The 19444-nt window shown below is 43.4% G+C and overlaps 3 protein-coding genes and 1 pseudogene across 4 annotated transcripts in view; 2 read left to right on the top strand and 2 right to left on the bottom strand.

Annotated features, from left to right (window-relative positions):
• DNAJB12 (DnaJ heat shock protein family (Hsp40) member B12) overlaps positions 1–5145 on the bottom strand; it is a 395419-nt gene extending 390274 nt beyond the window's left edge. The window contains exon 1 of the mRNA XM_050803635.1: positions 5142–5145. The gene's annotated coding sequence lies outside the window, so the exon portion shown is untranslated. The remainder of the gene's footprint in view (positions 1–5141) is intronic.
• Positions 1–19444, bottom strand: part of ASCC1 (activating signal cointegrator 1 complex subunit 1) — an 885589-nt gene that overhangs the window by 625116 nt on the left and 241029 nt on the right. The window lies entirely within an intron of this gene.
• Positions 5666–19444, top strand: part of MCU (mitochondrial calcium uniporter) — a 209767-nt gene continuing 195988 nt past the window's right edge. The window contains exon 1 of one of the 2 annotated variants that reach the window (XM_050803657.1): positions 5666–5836. In XM_050803657.1, the coding sequence (XP_050659614.1) occupies positions 5687–5836 (150 nt within the window). In that variant the 5' untranslated portion in view covers positions 5666–5686. The remainder of the gene's footprint in view (positions 5837–19444) is intronic. The other variant, XM_050803661.1, reaches the window with a different exon arrangement.
• LOC126963528 (uncharacterized) lies at positions 9841–9923 on the top strand (annotated as a pseudogene).

Genomic DNA, 19444 nt, shown 5'->3' with positions numbered 1-19444 from the left:
TTAGACAAAGTTATGATCTTTTGGCACTTTTGAATGCTCTGGAATGGATGGTGTTGGGTTCCGTAAGAACGTGAGCTGAATTCTTTTTTTTTTTTTTTTGAGACGGAGTCTCACGCTGTTGCCCAGGCTGGAGTGCAGTGGCCGGATCTCGGCTCACTGCAAGCTCCGCCTCCCGGGTTCCCGCCATTCTCCTGCCTCAGCCTCCTGAGTAGCTGGGACTACAGGCGCCCACCACCGCGCCCGGCTAATTTTTTGTATTTTTAGTAGAGACGGGGTTTCACTGTGGTCTCGATCTCCTGACCTTGTGATCCGCCCGCCTCGGCCTCCCAAAGTGCTGGGATTACAGGCTTGAGCCACCGCGCCCGGCCTAACGTGAGCTGAATTCTTATGCACTTAGGAGGTGTGGTTTATTTAAGTGTAAAATTAGTGTCCCACCCTTTGAATCACTTCCGATAGAGACAAAAGACTTCCTATATCAAGAAGTCTAGTAAGCAGAAGATTACAGGAGGCCACATGTCAATGGAAAACAAAAAGGACAGCTTTAAAGTTTGCTGCCAACCTCTCAATTTCCGAGAAACATGAACAAAGATAATCCTATTTGAACAAGCCCTGCCCTTCCCAACTCAGTGCTTTCCTGGAGTTCTGCTCTCAACAGAAAAACTTGCAGATTGGATGTTCCTGACCTAAAAGAATGTTAGATTATAAGGCCACTAAGTTATAAAATGAATGTGGAGTCTGTCATCCTTTGGAGACCAGGACATGAGCCTCCTTCCACACAAAACATTTTACAGGGATTATATAAATCTATCTCTGACTTATTATTTTTATTTATTCATTTTTTTGAGACAGAGTCTTACTCTGTCATCCAGGCTGGAGTGCAGTGGCCCTATCATAGCTTACTGAAGCCTCTAACTCCGGGGTTTAAGGGATCCTCTCACCTCAGCCTCCTCAGTAGCTGAGAATACTGACACACATCACCACACTGGGCTAATTTTTTTGTAGAGCTAGGGTCTTGCCATGTTGCCCAGGCTGGTATCTCTGATTTAGACTAGGGTTGAAATCTATATTAGAGTATGAGAAATGGGAGTGTTGGAGGAAGAAAAAAGAGAAACAAAAATGAGGAAGGAAAAGTTGTGTGTGTGTGTGTGTGTGTGTGTGTGAAGTGAGAATAGATATAGATATAGACAGGAAAAGATATGTCCTGCAGTTTAAGAGTAGAACCCTTCTCAACTACGCTGACTAGAAATATTTATGATCCAGAGGAGCTGACAGAAAAAAGACAGGAATCATCACAGAAACTAGGAAATCATGGGAACAGGCGTGGTAGTGATGAAGAGTTGACTGCAGGTGGATATACGAGGAGAAATGGGAATAAAAACATCTGGAAAAACAGTAAAGCATAGCCAGCAAACAGGTCTAGGCTGTGGTTCGTAATAAATATTGGAAGGCGAAACCCTTTCCTTTTGGCTTTCCTCTTCGTATACCTTTTCCTGTTAAATACTGCTGATTTCACTTGAATAATAATTCATATTATCAGTAAGCAATGAAATGCAGCCCCTAGATCTCTGGGCAGATTCCTTTTATGCTTTCTTGATCATGTCAATGAACCGTGTGCATCACCTACCCTAGCTATTCTGGAATGCTTAGGCAAATACTCCACTGAGTTGAGTCATACTTGAGAGCTGACGTCAGTGTACATTTTGGTAGAGAACCTAGTTAAGTTTCATGCTCCAGGAAGCCTGTTCTGATTAGTTTTAGTTTAAAAAAAAAAAATCAACCTGCGCTTAAGAGTTGGCACAGAAAACAATTCCGCAGCCATGTTGGTTTTAGTGACCATGTTTTTATAATTACACAGTAATATGCAGGTGAGAACAATTTACTTTTCATATATATATAAATTGTAAGGTGTGTATATATATACATCTTAAATTCAAGCAGATGAGAATATTTTAAACCATTCAGAAGAATAACTATCCCTTAAAACTTCCCAGAGGATGGCCGGGCGCGGTGGCTCAAGCCTGTAATCCCAGCACTTTGGGAGGCCGAGACGGGCGGATCATGAGGTCGGGAGATCGAGACCATCCTGGCGAACACGGTGAAACCCCGTCTCTACTAAAAAAGAATACAAAAAACTAGCCGGGCGAGGTGGCGGGCGCCTGTAGTCCCAGCTACTCGGGAGGCTGAGGCAGGAGAATGGCGGGAACCCGGGAGGCGGAGCTTGCAGTGAGCTGAGATCCGGCCACTGCACTCCAGCCTGGGAGACAGAGCGAGACTCCGTCTCAAAAAAAAAAAAAAAAAAAAAAAAAAACTTCCCAGAGGTAACATGTTTTCTTCTGGAAACTACTATCTATCTAAGTTATACATATATATAAATTACTTTAAAAAGGGTCATCTATGCTCTGTCATCTATATTATTTAAACATATAGATAGCACCTGTAATCCCAGCATTTTGGGAGGCTGAGGTGGGAGAATCACTTGAGGTCAGGAGTTCAAGACCAGCCTGGCCAATGTGGTGAAACCCCCATCTCTACCAAAAATACAAAAATTAGCTGGATGTGGTGGTGCACACCTGTATTCCCAGCTACTCAGGAGGCTGAGGTGAGAGGATCGCCTCTGAACCCAGGAGACAAAGGTTGCAGTGAGCCAAGATTGTGCCACTGCCCTCCAGGCTGGGCAATAGAGTGAGATTTCATCTAAAAAATACATATATATATATATATATGTATAGATAGAATAATTTTTTTTAAGAGGGAGGGTCTCACATTCTCACCCAGGCTAGAGTGCAGTGCCATGATCATAGCTTACCGTAACCTCAAATTTCCTGGACCCAAGCAAGCCTCCTGCCTCAGCCTCCTGAGTAACTGGGACTACAGGCGTGCACCACCACACCCAGCTAATTAAAAAAAAAATTTTTTTTAGAGATAGGGTCTCGATGTGTTGCCCAGGCAAGTCTCAAACGTGTGGTCTCAAGTGATCCTCCTGCCTCAGCCTCTCAAAGAGCTGGGATTACAGGTATGAGCCACTGTGCTTGGTACTCAATTTTTTAATGGTTGAATAATTTTCTGTTACAAAGTTAGTGTCTAATGTATTTAATCAATTCCCTGTTGGAAGACATTGAGGTTTTCTTCAACTTCTTTCTCATGAAAGTTACAATTTTTAAATGTTTTCTGTGGTTGTCTTGCCATATTTTTTAAATATAGTATCTCTGGAGTGATCAGCACAATCTCTGGCACATAGCAGGTATGTTAATTCTCTTTCCTTCTCTCTCTCTATAATGTGTGCGCACACACACACACATATATATACACACACGTACACACATAATTTTTTTTAGGTTTGAGAATGACTTTCTGTTGAGCTATCTACACTTTCTCCTTATCAGGCTTGGCCAACCAGCTCATTTGAGATATGTCCTTTGCAGCTATGAAGAAGTTTTTCTCTGTGAGGAGATAATTGATATTTGTTTCAATTAATTGCTGGCCTTGGATTACTAATACCCAGAACTGAGTATAGTCAGTTAATCCTCAGATTTATACAGCCTACCTCTCTCTGGTGCATCAGTGGTTTCATCTTAGTAGATAAAAGAGACATATTTTGGTAAATAGGTAGGAAGAAAACTTTTGCTAATACCTCCAGTTTCATGTTTGTGTACTTAAAAATATTATTTACTTAGTTCTTTTGCTAATGCACATGAGTAAATCTCACTGCAGGATGCACATCTAATGTTCATACTTGGAAAAATAGAGTAAAGGCAATTCTAGTAAAATTTCTTAAAGTGGAAAGTGGAAATGAAAGGAGCAATCCTGATTCATAGCTAGATCTGGTGAAGGCACAGAAAATAAAAACAAAACTAAAATCCATGGTGATCTTTGTAAGAAGGTGTGAAGGGGTGAGAGAGAAAATGACACAGTATGGGTAAGTACATCAAAAGCAGTTGGGATAAATATAGATGGGTGGAAAATGATTGCAAGGGAAATTGTTCCAGGAATGTCATGGATTTCCAATGAGGGGGATTACTGTGTGCAGCTGTTGGATGGGGGCTCATTCTTGAGGTCTCAAGTTCCACTTGTTGGGTAATAAAGCCTTTTGGGTGAGTGACGTGATATCTCACCCGGAGAAGCCAATCATCTCACTGTTTTGGGGTAGGTGGGGCATAAGGATTAAACAAACAAAAACTTCCACGTAATTTTTAAGCTATTCTTGGCCAAGAAGGTACCATTTCAGTCAAACTTTAAAGAATATTCTTAGAACAAGTGATAATATTTTCTTCGTATTTATGTGTGTGTTTTGTTTTGGTTTTAAATTTATCATCTAAGGCTATACACTACAAAGATGTTTTCCAAAATTTAAAATAACGCTTGTATTTGCTTCCTGAACTATTTTCCTGCTCCAGATTTTAAAAAGAGGTGTGAGAATTTAATCAGCTCATAATAATAAACAGATAGCAAGGAAATCCTCTTTTAAGGAAATTCAGGACCCAAAATTTTTCTTAGGCAGTATTCAAGGAGCCCTCATTGTGAGTTTAAGTGGAAAGAAGTATTTTTCGCGAGAAAGTGATTGTTATTCCAAAGTGTATTCTGAGAGCTATTGTGGCAAATTTATGAAACATCATTAAAATAGCCTTTTACATGATTTTTTTTTTTTTTTTTTTTTTTGAGAGGGAGTCTCTCTCTGTCGTCCAGGCTGGAGTGCAGTGGTGCGATCTCGGCTCACTGCAAGCTCCGCCTCCCGGATTCACTCCATTCTCCTGCCTCAGCCTCCCGAATAGCTGGGACTACGAGCGCCCACCACCACGCCCGGCTAATTTTTTGTATTTTTTAGTAGAGACGGAGTTTCACTGTGTTAGCCAGGATGGTCTCCATCTCCTGACCTCGTGATCCGCCCGCCTCGGCCTCCCAAAGTGCTGGGATTACAGGCGTGAGCCACCGCGCCCGGCCTTATATGATTTTTTATGACGTTATTACTGCGTTCTGTTTCTGTAAATGCACACAAGGTAAAGTAGTGCTGTTTCTGGAGAGTGTAAGAATATCAGTATAAAGGTGCTGTAAAAATGAATTGGGTATTTGAGATGTATACAGGTCTGTTAATTCACTCTGATGGCATGTACTCATTCTGGGACTTTGATATTGTAATCGTTCTACCCCTCCTATACTATGCTACACATCACAGTCATTAGATCACTCCGTGATGCAGGGTTAATTTCAGCATATCTAAATATTATCAGTTATGAATGATAACTCTGGGCGTGTAGTTGAGAGTTACAGCATACAGTTAATGGTTATTTGGTGCCTATTTTGCCAACTTAGAACACTGACTTAGAACTCAGAACAAAGCTTTTCACAAATATCTATATCCCCCGTTACCCTTATCATAGTTCTACCGTTGGTGAAGATTAGCTGAACCGAACATGCCATCTCTATTGCTGTTATTTTCACGGGCTTGGGTGCCAATTACCGGTTCCCTAGAATTTGCCAGTAATTGACTATGTCCCACTATAGGTAACTCTGGAAGTGACAGGCAGTTTCCAATGTGGTTCTCCCGCCTGTCGATTGGGCCTTGCAGGAAGCCCCGCCTCATCAACTCAGTCAAGGGCGTTAGTTGGCTCGGCGTCGGTGAGTGGCGGATCTTAGCTCCGCCCCGACCGTCCGCTGCGCTGCCTGGGTCGGCGCCGTTTCCAGTTGAGAGATGGCGGCCGCCGCAGGTAGATCGCTCCTGCTGCTCCTCTCCTCTCGGGGCTGCGGCGGCGGGGGCGCCGGCGGCTGCGGGGCGCTGACTGCCGGCTGCTTCCCTGGGCTGGGCGTCAGCCGCCACCGGCAGCAGCAGCACCACCGGACGGTGAGCGAGCGCGCCCGGAGGCTCCGGGGAGGGCGGGGCGGCGCTGGCGTGTGGGAGCCGCCGGCGGGCAGGCCGCCGGGGCAGCAGGCGAGTTACCTCAACTCCCGGCCGCTCCCGAGGTTGCCGGGCACCGAGGAGCCGCCGTGCCCTTCAGGCGCCTGCGGCGGCGACCAGGAAGGGAGGGCGGGCGGGAGGAAGCCTAGAGGAGGAGGAGGGGCGACGGCGGGGATGTTCCCGCAGGACTGGGGACACCAGGGCGGGGAAGGCACGGGACTTGAACCTCTCCCCGACCCACCCCCAATCTCGGTCCCTCCCTTCTTCGTTCTTAACAGCCCTGCCCCAAGGCTCCCGAACGGAGCCCGGTGGAAGTTGTCCCCTTTCCCTGCTCCTCTGGGCGGGTTGGGGAGTCCTGAGTTGCCGCGGCCGCCTTGTGTGTGCCAGTGGAGTGGCAGTGCCATGCTGCTGGGAGCTGCCCCGGAGAGCAGCCCAGGACCCCGGCGGGGCCGCCCCTCGTCCTCTCTCGTCCCGGAGGGGTCGGGCAAGAAGGAAAATCAAAGTTCATCCCCCTCTGTGACTTCCTGTGTGTGTGTGTGTGTGTGTGTGCAGGGGGAACCAGCTCCCTCGAGATGGATGCTGCATTGCTTCAGGAGGCAAGCTCCATACTCTCGGGTTCTTAAAGGTGCTTTTGGGGGTCCTTTCGAGGGTTACTGTATAAGCGTGTTCACGCGTGCCTGAGCGGGACGGTGGGCAGCAGGCACAGGAGAAGCGAATATGACAAGTTATTGACAGAGGCAGAGATTTGGTGGTTGTATTAACCAGTTGTTGCTAGGTTTCATTGGCTGGCAGAAAAAGAGGATTTCTGTTTGAACACTCTTGGGTGAGTGTGTGTGTGTAAGAGAGAGAGACAGAGTGTGAGAGAGATTTCTTTTTTCAGTTGCAAGAGATGAATTTGGCATGGAGTTCTTAACCTAACAAGTCAGGAGGTTTCCTTCCCTTGGACTTTCTAGACCTGTATGTGTTGGTCTCTGGCCACCTCTGAGGGAAAGAATGTAGATTTTATTTCCTGGGGCTGAGTTGTATAGTGTGGTTATTAGAGGATCACTGTAAACAGCCTGATAGGAGAAACTACAATAGTACCTTCAACCCTCAATAAACACATCACCTGCCTTGTTCTGATCATAGCTCTTAAGAGGAAACTGAACTGGAGCTCTTCAGAGAGGATACTCCTAAGGCCAATGACAACATCAGAATCAAGTGTCTGAAAGAGCTATGAAAAGACCTAATGCTCTGCACAAGCAAGGTGGTATTATTATTAGTCATAGGTATGGACTCTATCCTCATTCTTGTGAGAAGATTGTACCTCTTTTTATTTGGCATACTGGCATATTGCTTTGCTGAAGCTTTTGGGTGAGAGCCGAGCTTTTCCACAGTTCAATTTAATTTGCTTGTTTCGTAGCCTCCAGTTATGTGTTTTGTTCTCTTAAAAACATAAGGCCACCCCAAATTTTGATTGCATTCCCCTTTTCCTCGAACTATTTAAAGGCTTCCCAAGTTGTCCTTAAGTCCATATTTTAATAAGACATCTTCTGACTTTGCACAGTTTTTAAGACTGTTTGGGTGTGATATTCATTTAGCATTTTTAAAAATTTGTGCCTTGTATATTTTCCATTATGCAAATTTGTCAGGCTGTGAGTGTCTCCCTTGTGGGGATGCTTCATGAAGGTGTTCTCTGTGCTATTCTAGGGTGGGTAAAAATGAAGTGCTGAATTTGTAACTGAAAGCACAATTAAAATGAAATGTTATTTCTAAAAGGCAGGAATGTTATGGGAATGGTGACTTGTACATGAATTTAGAATTGTAAGATTTTGAAAAAAATCGAACCTGATTATTTAAAATATATAAACAGACTTTTTATTTTTCTACAATTCTTCTGAAGCCATCATATATACAGCTGTTTCCATAGGATAGTCTGTGATTCCTTACAAGACATTCCATTTAGAAGATATTGAGACCCTGAACAGAGAGAGGCTTGGCCAAGGTTATGTTAGCTAATACGTAACAGTTTTAGGATTCCCATTCATCTGAGATAGTCTCACCCCTTATTGTGTTCCTTTTATTGTAAAGTGCAAATGCTGCTTTACATCTCTTTACTACCTTGTAAAATGTCCTATTGTCCGTTAGGAAAGTATTGCTATTTCAAAACCCCATGAAGGGGAATTCTCCTGTAAGTAGGGTTGATTTGAGTACATATATTAGGTGAATATGGAAGCAAACAGCTTACCAGAAAGAATAGATGTTCTGGTAAAGTTCCCTGAGAGACACTAAGGTTGAATCTTGCTTGGGAGACATCCTGTGTATGTGCAGCAGATGGCAGTCTGCATTGGTCTGGATCACAAGTCCAGTGTGTGCCACTTTTGTTCTGCTGTATGGTATAGTAAATTACAACCGGGGGGCATAACCAGTTACAGCATTGCCTAATTTTTTGAGTGAGAAATTCGTGTTTTCCAAGTTTTGAGAATGAGTCCAAAGCAATACAGTAGCTCAGCTAGTTGGTAAGTGCAATTATGAGGTTATAAACTTAGTTCGTCCCCTCCCCCTTCTCCATTATATCTTTCAACTGAGTAAATAAGAGTAAAGGTACAGGGGCTTATTCAATATTTTTAGCACCATCTAGTGTAATTTTTTTCCTTCTCTCCAGCTTGTGACTGTAACCAAAACTGATGTAAAATGTTTGTTGCCTGCTTTTCTGTATGGTTAGTGAAGGTGGCTGCTATTTTTAAGGATGGTTCTTCGAAGAGGAACTGCCTTTCACTGTGAGCTGTGTAATTCCATTGCTAAAACAAACTGTTTCATGTCTGATTATGACAGCCCCACTGTTGGCATTTTCTAGCAGTTAACGGCTATGCTGAATTACTACATCTTTTACTTAAGTCTGTCATTGTCCTGTTACAGTTTGTGACTGACTTGCTCTACTTTACACATCACAGTTCTTTTGGCAGTGACATTGTTTCAGCTTAACCTGAAAGTTTTAACAGGTTACATTGCCTGATACAGAGGCAGGTCCTAATTCTTTAACTGAGTTCCTCATGGTCTGGCCCAATCTTATGCCAGATTCATCCCAGCACAAATACTCTGTTGTACTTAAGCTAGTCTCTGCACTGTCCCATACATCCATACTAAACCTTTATGGATTTTTTGTAGCTGAATTTCAGCCTTTATCACCCCAATCACTCCTCTAGCCTCTAAGGTTCATTTCAGGTTACAGACTGTGATGTACAATTCCCTTTGAATCTAACATTCTCACTTTACACGTGAGGAAACCTAATAAACTGAGGAAAGTGACTGTTAAGTTATGTTTGTGGTTACGAACAGACCAAGGATTAAAATTCCTTTACTTTTTTTTTTTGATACAAGGTCTCTCTTTCTCACCTAGGCTGGAATTCATTGACACTATCACAGCTCACTGCAATCTTGAACTCCTGGACTCAAGCTGTCCTCCCACCTCGGCCTCCCCAAGTAATGTGCACCACCGTGCCCAGCTAATTAAAAAAATTTTTTTTGGCTGGGCACGGTGGCTCACACCTGTAATCCCAGCAACTAGGGAGGCTGAGGTGGGCAGATCAGGAGGTCAGGAGTTGGAGACCAGCCTGGCCAACATGGTGAAACCCCGTCTCTCCTAAAAATGCAAAAATTAGCCGGACATGGTGGCAGGTGCCTGTAGTCCCAGCTACTCGGGAGGCTGAGGCAGGAGAATCACTTGAAACTAGAAAGTGGAGGTTATAGTGAACCAAGATCACGCCACTGCACTCCAGCCTGGGCGAAAGAGCGAAACTCCATCTCAAAAAAAAAAATTTTTTTTTTTTTGGTAGAGACAGGGTATTTCTACCAGGCTGGTCTCGAACTCCTGGACTCATCCTCCCAAAGAGCTAGTATTATATGCGTAAGCCACTGCATCTGGCCTAAAATTCCTTTAAATGGAGATGGATTCAAGAATTCCTAGTGTGAAGATGATACTTTCAGGGATAATTTCTATAGTTCATTACTAGAAAAATTTCTCTAAATGTGTAGAGAAAAAAAAATTCCTAGTTTGAATCTTGATTTGTGTAATTCCTGATTCTTAACCCTTTTCTATTTTTATTCTGCCCTCTCTGAATTCTGATGAGATTTATTATCTTTAGGACACAGATTGACACCGACATGTTTTCTAAATGTTTTATTTGTGGGCATCTGATCTTACTGGGGAGATAAAGCAATGATGTGTATCTTATTACCTTTGTGGCTCATAGACTCTAGCACAATGCTGGGTACATAGGTGACACTCAGACAAGCATTAATTAGCTATGTACCCCTTTTTCTGCTTGCTGGGGAAAAGATATGCCCTTTATCTCCTCTTCCTATCCCCCTACCCCCGGTTTGGCTTGCTTAATAGCCTTCCTTAGGTAACCACATTTGGAGAATTGCTTTAAGCTTAGTATTGCCAGTACTGTCTTTGGTTGTATATTACACTTCTTTATGGTGGATTGATGGAAAGAGTTGGTACCACTGGAGTAGCTCAGCAGTGGTCACTAGCTTTCTGACAATAGCCAGCAAAAGTATAGTAATTACCCAGATTATTACAAATATATGTTTGAATCAGATTCCACATTTGTTGGTTTATTCTATATTAAGATTTTGAGAGTTCTGGATAAATATGTTTAAGAACAGACTTCTATATATTTATTTTTTTTTGATGGAATCTTGCTCTGTTGCCCAGGCTGGAGTGCAGTGGCGTGATCTCTGCTCACTGTGGCCTCCACCTCCTAGGTTCAAGTGATTTTCCTGTCTCAGCCTCCCAAGTAGCTGGGCTTATAGGTGCGTGCCACCATGCCTGGCTAATTTTTGTATTTTTAGTAGAGACGGGGTTTTGCCATGTTGGCCAAGCTGGTTTCGAGCTCCTGGCCTCGGGTAACCCACCCGCCTCGGCCTCCCAAAGTGCAGAGATAAAAGGCATGAGCCACTGCACCCAGGCCAGAATTCTTCTATTTTTTTTTTTTTTTTTTTTGAGACAGAGTCTCACTCTGTTGCCCAGGCTGGAGTGCAGTGGGATGATCTCGGCTCACTCCAACCTCCGTCTCCCGGGTTCAAGTGATTCTCTTGCCTCAGCCTCCCGAGTACTGGGATTATAGGCGCGCACCACCACACCTGCCTAATTTTTTTGTATTTTTAGTAGAGGCGGGGTTTTACCATGTTGGTCAGGCTAGTCTTGAACTCCTCACCTCGTGATCCACCCACCTCGGCCTCCCAAAGTGTTGGGATTACGGGTGTGAGCCACCGCGCCTGGCCGACTTCTTTTATTTTTAAGGAAGCAACCATTCTTTTTTTTTTTTTTAATATATTTTTTAGAGACAGTCTTGTTCTCTTAACCAGGCTACAGTGCAGTGGTGTGGTCGTAGCTTGCTGGAGCCCTCTACTCCTGGGCTTAAGCAGTCCTCCCATTTCAGCCTCCTGAGTAGCTGTGTATATAGGCATGTGTCACCATGCCTAGCTCATAAAAAGACTTTTTTTTTTTTTTAGAAACAGTCTTGCTATGTTGCCCAGGCTGGTTTCTTAACTCCTGGCTTCAATAGATCCTCTCACTTTAGCCTCCCAGAGTGCTGGGATTACAGGCATGAACTACCACATCCAGCACAAAATCTTGCTTATTTTAAAACTCATAAAATATCTGAATAAATGATCTTGGATATCTTAAAATTCTGATTATTTGAACTTTTCTAAGTCCCAAGTGGCTTTTCTTTATGCTTCATGTAACTCTTTTCTTTAACATGAAATCTAAATAGAAAATACAGCATCAAGAGTGGTGTAAGTCAAAGGCAATACATTGGTAGGAAATCATTCAGATGATGTTATCAATGAAATGCTATTTGATTTCAACTTCAAACATGAGGCAGCCCTAAAAAAATGATTTGCTATCAACCGCTTGGATGTTTTTTCTTCTTACGTTTTAGCTTTGCATCCCTATAGATTTTCTTAAAAATTACTGTTTGTTTTCCTGTGATTAAGGTCAAGATTACCTTTTAATATCTCAGGATAGCTGTTAGAATAGAGGATTCAAAGGCTAATAGTCAGCCTTTGAATCTTCTATCCTTTTTTTCAGACAGAGCCTCACTCTGTCGCCCAGGCTGGAGTACAGTGGCGCAATCTTGACTCACTGCAACCTCTGCCTCTCGGGTTCAAGCAATTCTTCTGCCTTAGCCTCCCGAGTAGATGGGGCTAAAGGCACGTGCTACCACGCCCAGCTAATTTTTGTATTGTTAGTAGTGACAGGGTTTCACCATGTTGGCCAGGCTGGTCTTGAACTCCTGACCTCAGGTGATTGGCCTGCCTCGGCCTCCCAAAGTGCTGATATTACAGGCGTGAGCCACCATGCTCAGCCCTTTATTCTTTTTTTTTGAGACAAGTCTCACTCTGTCACCCAGACTGGAATATAGTAGTGTGATCACGGCTCACTGTAGCCTTGAACTCCTGAGCTCAAGTGATCCTCCAACCTCAGCCTTTTGAATAGCTAGGACTATAGGCACAAGTCATCACACTGGGCTAATTTTTAAATTTTTTGTAGAGATGAAGTCTCACTATGTTGCCCAGGTTGGTCTCGAACTCCTTGGCTCAGGCAGTCCTCCTGCCTTGGCCTCCCAAAGTACTGGGATTAGAGGGTGAACCACCATGCCCGAACCCTTTATTCTTTGATTAATGCCGTACCATGGCTCGTGGATATATTAGAATTACTAGGATAACATGTTAGGAAAACTAAGATGTTACTGTGGAAGTTGTGCACTTTAAAGAATCTTAAGAGTTGGCTGGGCACGGTGGCTCATGCCTGTAATCCCAGCATTTTGCGAGGCCGAGGTGGGCGGATCACGAGGTCAGGAATTTGAGACCAGCCTGACCAACATGGTGAAACCCCGTCTCTACTAAAAATACAGAAAAATGAGCCGGGTGTGGTGGCGCGCACCTGTAATCCCTGCTACTCAGGAGGCTGAGGCAGGAGAATTGCTTGAACCTGGGAGACGGAGGTTGCAGTGAGCCGAGATCACGCCAGTGCACTCCAGCCTGGGTGACAGAGCAATACTCCGTCCCGAAAAAAGGAAAAAAAAGAATCTTAGTGTTTAGAGTTCAGTAAGACCTTATATTGAGGGAACAAGAGTATGAGCAGTGAAATGGCTTTTTGTTTTTTTTGAGATGGAGTCACTCTGTCGTCCATGCTGGAGTGCAGTGGTGCTATCTCGGCTCTCTGCAATCTGTCTCCCGGGTTCAAGTGATTCTGCTGCCCCAGCCTCCTGAGTGCCTGGTACTACAGGTGTGCACCACTGCCCCCTGCCGAGTTTTGTATTTTTAGTAGAGACGGGGTTTCACCATGTTGGTTAGGGTGGTCTCGAACTACTGACCTTAGGTGATCTGCGCGTCTTGGCCTCCCAAAGTGCTGGGATTACAGGTGTGAGCCTCTGCGCCCAGCCGAAATGGTTTTTTTCTTAGTAGCTCAGCATGTTAATACAGAACTGGAAATGGGTCACGCATCCTCTGATTTTCCTGTTCAATTAGTTTTCCTACTAAATTACACAATTCTTTGTTTCATTTAAAACACTTAAGCTGAGAGTGGTTCTAAAAAGTGGATTAGGGTCAAATTCTTTTTTTTTTCGAGATGGAGTTTTGCTCTTGTTGCCCAGGCTGGAGTGCAATGGTGTGATCTTGGCTCACTGCAGCCTCTGCCCCCAGAGTTCAAGTGATTCTCCTGTCTCAGCCTCCTGAGTAGCAGGGATTACAGGCACCTGCCACCACGCTGGACTGATTTTTTGTATTTTTGTTAGAGACAGGATTTCACCATGTTGGCCAGGCTGGTCTTGAACTCCTGGCTTCAGGTGATCCCCCCACTTCAGCCTTTGAAAATGTTGGGATTACAAGGTGTGAGCCACTGTGCCCGGCCAAATTCTTAAAGTACCTAACTTCAAAGTCAGTCTCAAATAATTACCCTCTGATTTAGATTAAGCTTGATAATAACTGTTAAAAAATCTTTCCTCTGTAGGTTGAACACAAAAGGGAAACAATGCATTTATTTCATTGCACTTTGTTAAATGCTTGCAGTTAGCCTGTGTAAAAATGAAAGTTGACTTCAAGCAAATTAATTTTAATAAGTTTAGTGAATTATTGGTTCATAAACTGTGTACACACTTGAATCTTTTATATTGATAAAAATATAGCTTCATAAATTTTATCACCAATTGGGTCTAAAGCATGCTAAAGGTGAACTTTTTCTAATGCAGTTCTGGAATAATTTGATGATATGACATTGCATTTTGACATCTCAAAGATATGAGCCTTTTCCAAATGTTCTTTAATGACGTTAATACTATTTATTAATCCAGAAGAGTATTAATTTTTATGCTTTATTCCTAAAGTTTTCAGTTTTTATGTATTTTTTCTTGCTATTTATTTTCCACTTTATTGTTTGGGGAGTGTTTGTAATAATCATCAGAAAATTGCTGAGGAGTCCATTAGGTGTTTGAGACTGTGTAGAAGACAGTTAGAAATGTACAGTCCTGAACTCTACTGCCTTGTAGGTATCAGTATCATTTAAACTTCTTTTTTGCCTGCTGAGACAGGCCTACTTTGTACCTCTTTTCTATGGTAAGTAATGTTAGAGGATGTTTAAGAGCACTGTATTAATATCTGCTTTAAACTTTAGTTCAGAGAAAGTTAGTGTGACTGATAAGTTGTCAGATAATAAGAGAGCATATAGATTAGCTTGAACCACTTGGTTTCTACAGATAGAGGAATAGACATAGAAGAAACCATCTAAGACCTGAGGACATTGTTACTTCATTTAATTTTTTACCATAACCCTATGAGAGGTATTATCCCAGTTGTATAGTTTAAGTGTCATAAACTGGTTTAGTGCTAGGGATGCACTGAAAGCCAGGACACATGTTTTGGATTTAAGCCTAAGTCTGGCTAGAATGAAAACTGTACTGTTCTGGGGGTCAGTGTGGGTCATCCTTCCTTTTCATTTCTGCTCCTTTAGCATGTTCTTCCTCAAGCATCTACTGCTGTTTTCCTTCAAGAGATCTTGACATCCTTCCCACTGATTACCTTTCTTAAATCTCTTTCCTCACCCTCCCCTCCAGGTGTTAGCTGTTAGAGGTCTGAGATATTTGCCTCTTGGAGATATTCCTAATTTAGTTTGGATTTCTAAATTATTCCACCCAGCTGGGTGCTGTGGCTCGTGCCTGTAATTCCAGCCTTTTGGGATACCGAGATGGGGGAATCACCTGAGGTCGGGAGTTCAAGACCAGCCTGGCCAACATAGTGAAAACCCCCCCCCCATCTCTATTAAAAATACAAAAAACAAAAAAACAACAAAAAAAGATTAGCCAGTCATGGTGGGGGGGCGCCGTAATTCCAGCCACTTGGAAGGCTGAGGCAGGAGAATTGCTGGAACCTGGGAGGCAGAGGTTGCAGTGACCCGAGTTCATACCACTGCACTCCATCGTGGGTGACAGAGCAAGACTGTGTCTCAAAAAAAAAAAAAAAAAAAGAAAGAAAAAGAAAAAATAAGTCCCACCCAGTAAACCTGGTAATTATTGAGTTGCTTCTATACCAGATGCTTTTATAACATTCTCTAGAGTACTCTACAACAGTCCTTCTGGCAAAATAGTATTCCCATTGTACAGATGGAAAATGAAGACTTAGAAAGGTTTGGTAACTTGGAGATATTCAGAAAATATCTGTGGAACTCCTGCATTTTATGAGGCACTGCCGTGAGCATTGGAGAGAGAAATGCCTTTGTGCTGGTCGTAAAAGAGTTCACAGTCTGGCCAGGAGACATTGTAGAAACAGACTATAAGTGGCTGTGCTCCTTTTTTTTTCCTAAAGAAGGTTAAGTGGGAGCACTTAGGACCTACCTGTGAGAGCTGAGGAAGGCTTCACAGAAGAGGTCTTGCTTAAGAGGAAACATTTCGGGCCAGGCACAGTGGTTCAGGCCTGTAATCCCAACACTTTGGGAGGCTGAGGCGAGTGGGTCACCTGAGGTCAGGAGCTCAAGACCAGCCTGGCCAACATGGGGAAACCCCATCCCTACTAAAAAAATACAAAAATTGGCATGGTGGTGTGTGCCTGTAATCCCAGCTACTCAGGAGGCTGAGGCAGGAGAATCACTTGAACCTGGAGGCAGAGGTTGCAGTGAGCCAACATGGCGCCATTGCACTCCAGCCTGGGCAACAAGAGCGAAACTGTCTCAAAAAAAGAACAACAAAAAAAAAGCAAACATTTGGAAATATAATGTGACCGGAAAAGCATGGTCAGCATTCCGGCAGCACCAATCTGACATGACCTCATGAGTGAGTAAGATGTATTTGAGAAGCAGCCATTGGTTTGTTACAACTGGAGTATGGGCAAGAATAGCTGGAGATTAGGCTGGACAATAGTAGTTATGCCAATGATAGTATTTTTCAAGTATATCGTGTGCCAAGAATTTCACGTAGATTATCTCATTTAATTCTTGTGATACACTATGAGGTACTGTTTTTATCCTCATTTTATAGGTAGTGAAACTAAGTTACCTACTGAGTTAAATGATTTGCCCAGGGTCACAGCTGCTAAGTGACATGCCGTAAATGACTTACCCATGATCACACAGCTAGCAGATGTCACACCTAGCATATAAACCCAAACAGTGGCTTCAGATCCTGTCTCTTAACCGCTGTTTCTATGATGAGGGATCAGACTATGAAGGGACTTCTGAAGAAATTGAAATTTTATTCTGTAGGTCAGAGTTTTTATGTTTTGTTTTTAACTCAACCCACAGTAGAAGTACATTTTACACTGTGACCCAGTTATGTGTATGCATTGTACACACATAAAACTAAAGAAAAGTGTCTGGGCATGGTGGCTCACGCCTGTAATCCCAGTACTTGAGGAGGTGGAGGCAGGCAGATCACTTGAGGCCAGGAGTTTGAGACCAGACTGGGCAACATGGTGAAACCAACCTAATACAAAAATTAGCCTAGCATGGTGGCATACACCTGTAATCCCAGCTACTCCAGAGGCTGAGACATGAGAATTGCTTGAACCCAGGAGGCGAAGGCTGCAGTGAGCAGAAATCACTGCATTTCAGTCTGGGTGACAGCAAGACTCTGTCTCAAAAAAAGAAAAAAATACCTAAAGAAAAGTTTCATGAAATAATATTTTTACTATGTATTTTATATAGTTTCTGTTCTGTTTTGTTAAAGAAATACTGGTTGAGACCTAAATTGATTTTACATCTTAAGCCACAGTTTGAAAAAATACTACTTGCCCATAGGTGAGCCTCTGAAGAATTTCAAGTGAGAGAATCAGATGATCAGGTAGGTAATGCTGGCAGCAGTATGAAGGCTGGCTGGAAAGAATGGGATCAGAGAGGTAGAAGGACCAGTAAGGAGCGTCTCACTGAACCAAGGAAAAGATGCCTGAACTAGGACAGTAGCATTGTAGATAGAGAAAAGGAAATAGAGAGAAGAGAGATTTAGGAAGTAGAACTGATAGAACTTGGTGATTGAATGTAGACTATCACTACCAGTAGAAAGGCCATTCAATTCAAGGTCTGTCTGACTTTATTACTCAGGCACTGAAACTTTATTTCTTGACCTTCGCTGAGTGTTCCTTTTTACAATCATGTTAAATATGCTTTTTTTCTATGCCTCTAATTTTGTATTTAAAACTGTGCTGACCTGCTACAATTTTAAGTTTTGACCTGATTTAAAATTTGTGATTTAAAAAAAATTTTTAAATGAAATTAAAACTTTTCTAAAGACAAGGTCTTCCTCTGTCACCCAGGCCAGAGTCCAGTGGCACCATTATAAATCACTGTAGCCTCGAACTCCTGAGCTGAAGGGATCCTCCTGCCCCAGCCTCCTGAGTATCTGGGACTACAGGCATGCACTGCCATGCTTGGATAATTTTTTTTTTTTTTTTTTTTTTGAGATGGAGTCTTGCTCTGTAGCCCAGGCTGGAGTGCAGTGGTGCGATCTCGACTCACTGCTACCTCCGCCTCCTGGGTCCTGGTTCAAGCAGTTCTCCTGCCTCAGCCTCCCCAGTAGCTGGAATTACATGGACACGCCACCATGCCCAGCTAATTTTTGTATTTTTAGTAGAGATGGGGTTTCACCATGTTGGCCAGGCTGATCTTGAACTCCTGACCTCATAATCTGCCTGCTTCAGCCTCCCAAAGTGCTGGGATTACAAGCATGAGCCTCCACACCCAGCCACCTGCATAATTTTTAAATTTTTTGTAGAGGTGAGGGTCTTGCTATGTTGCCCAGACTGGTCTCAAACTCCAGGCTTCTAGTGATCCTCCTGCGTTGGCCTCCCAAAGTGCTGGGATTATAGATGTGAGGCACTGTGCCTGGCCAAAACAAATTTTTGTAAAAAAATTGTACTTTAAGTTCTGGGATACATGTGCAGAATGTACAGATTTGTTACATAGGTATACATGTGCCATGCAAAAAAATTTTTTTTATTTTAAAATTTATATATCAAAAATCAGATGCCGGCCGGGCGCGGTGGCTCAAGCCTGTAATCCCAGCACTTTGGGAGGCCGAGACGGGCGGATCATGAGGTCAGGAGATCGAGACCATCCTGGCTAACACGGTGAAACCCCGTCTCTACTAAAAATACAAGAAAATTAGCCGGGCGAGGTGGCGGGCGCCGGTAGTCCCAGCTACTCGGGAGGCTGAGGCAGGAGAATGGCGTGAACCCGGGGGAGCGGAGCTTGCAGTGAGCCGAGATCGCGCCACTGCACTCCAGCCTGGGGCACAGAGCAAGACTCCGCGTCAAAAAAAAAAAAAAAAAAAAAAAAATCAGATGCCTACCTTATTTTCATATGCCTGCTTCCCCTACTCTGTTCCATAGAATTTGAATGATTTGCATAGCAGTATGAAAATATTTGTTGAAAGGACATATTCTGGGCTGGGCGCTGTGGCTCACGCCTGTAATCCCAGCACTTTGGGAGGCTGAGGTGGGTGGATCACTTGGGGTCAGGAGTTCGAGACCAGCCTGGACAACGTGGTGAAACCCTGTCTCTACTAAAAATACAAAAAAAAAAAAAAAAAAAAAAAAAAAAAAACTGGGTGCAGTGGCTCACGCCTGTAATCCCAGCACTTTGGGAGGCTGAGGCGGGCAGATCACCTGAGGTCAGGAGTTTGAGACCAGCTTGACCAACATGGAGAAACCCCATCCCAACTAAAAATACAAAAATTAGCTGGGTGTGGTGGCACATGCCTGTAATCCCAGCTACTAGGGAGGCTGAGGCAGGAGAATCATCTGAACCCAGAGGGGAAGGTTGCAGTGAGCTGAGATTGAGCTATTGCACTCCAGCCTGGGCAAGAAGAGCAAAACTCTGTCTCAAAAAAAAAAAAATTAGGTGTGGGTGCACATGCCTATAATCCCAGCTACTTGGGAGGCTGAGGCAGGAGTATCTCGCTTGAACCAGGAGGTGGAGGTTGCAGTGAGCTGAGATCGAGCCACTGCACTCCAGCCTGGGCAACAGAGCAAGACTCTCTCAAAAAAAAAAAAAAGGGTATATTCTGTTTATTATACTTCTCT

Source organism: Macaca thibetana, chromosome 9, assembly GCF_024542745.1.
Source record: "Macaca thibetana thibetana isolate TM-01 chromosome 9, ASM2454274v1, whole genome shotgun sequence".
Lineage (NCBI taxonomy): Eukaryota > Metazoa > Chordata > Mammalia > Primates > Cercopithecidae > Macaca > Macaca thibetana.
Note: the sequence above shows the minus strand (reverse complement) of the source record. Positions and strands in the feature narration are given on the sequence as shown.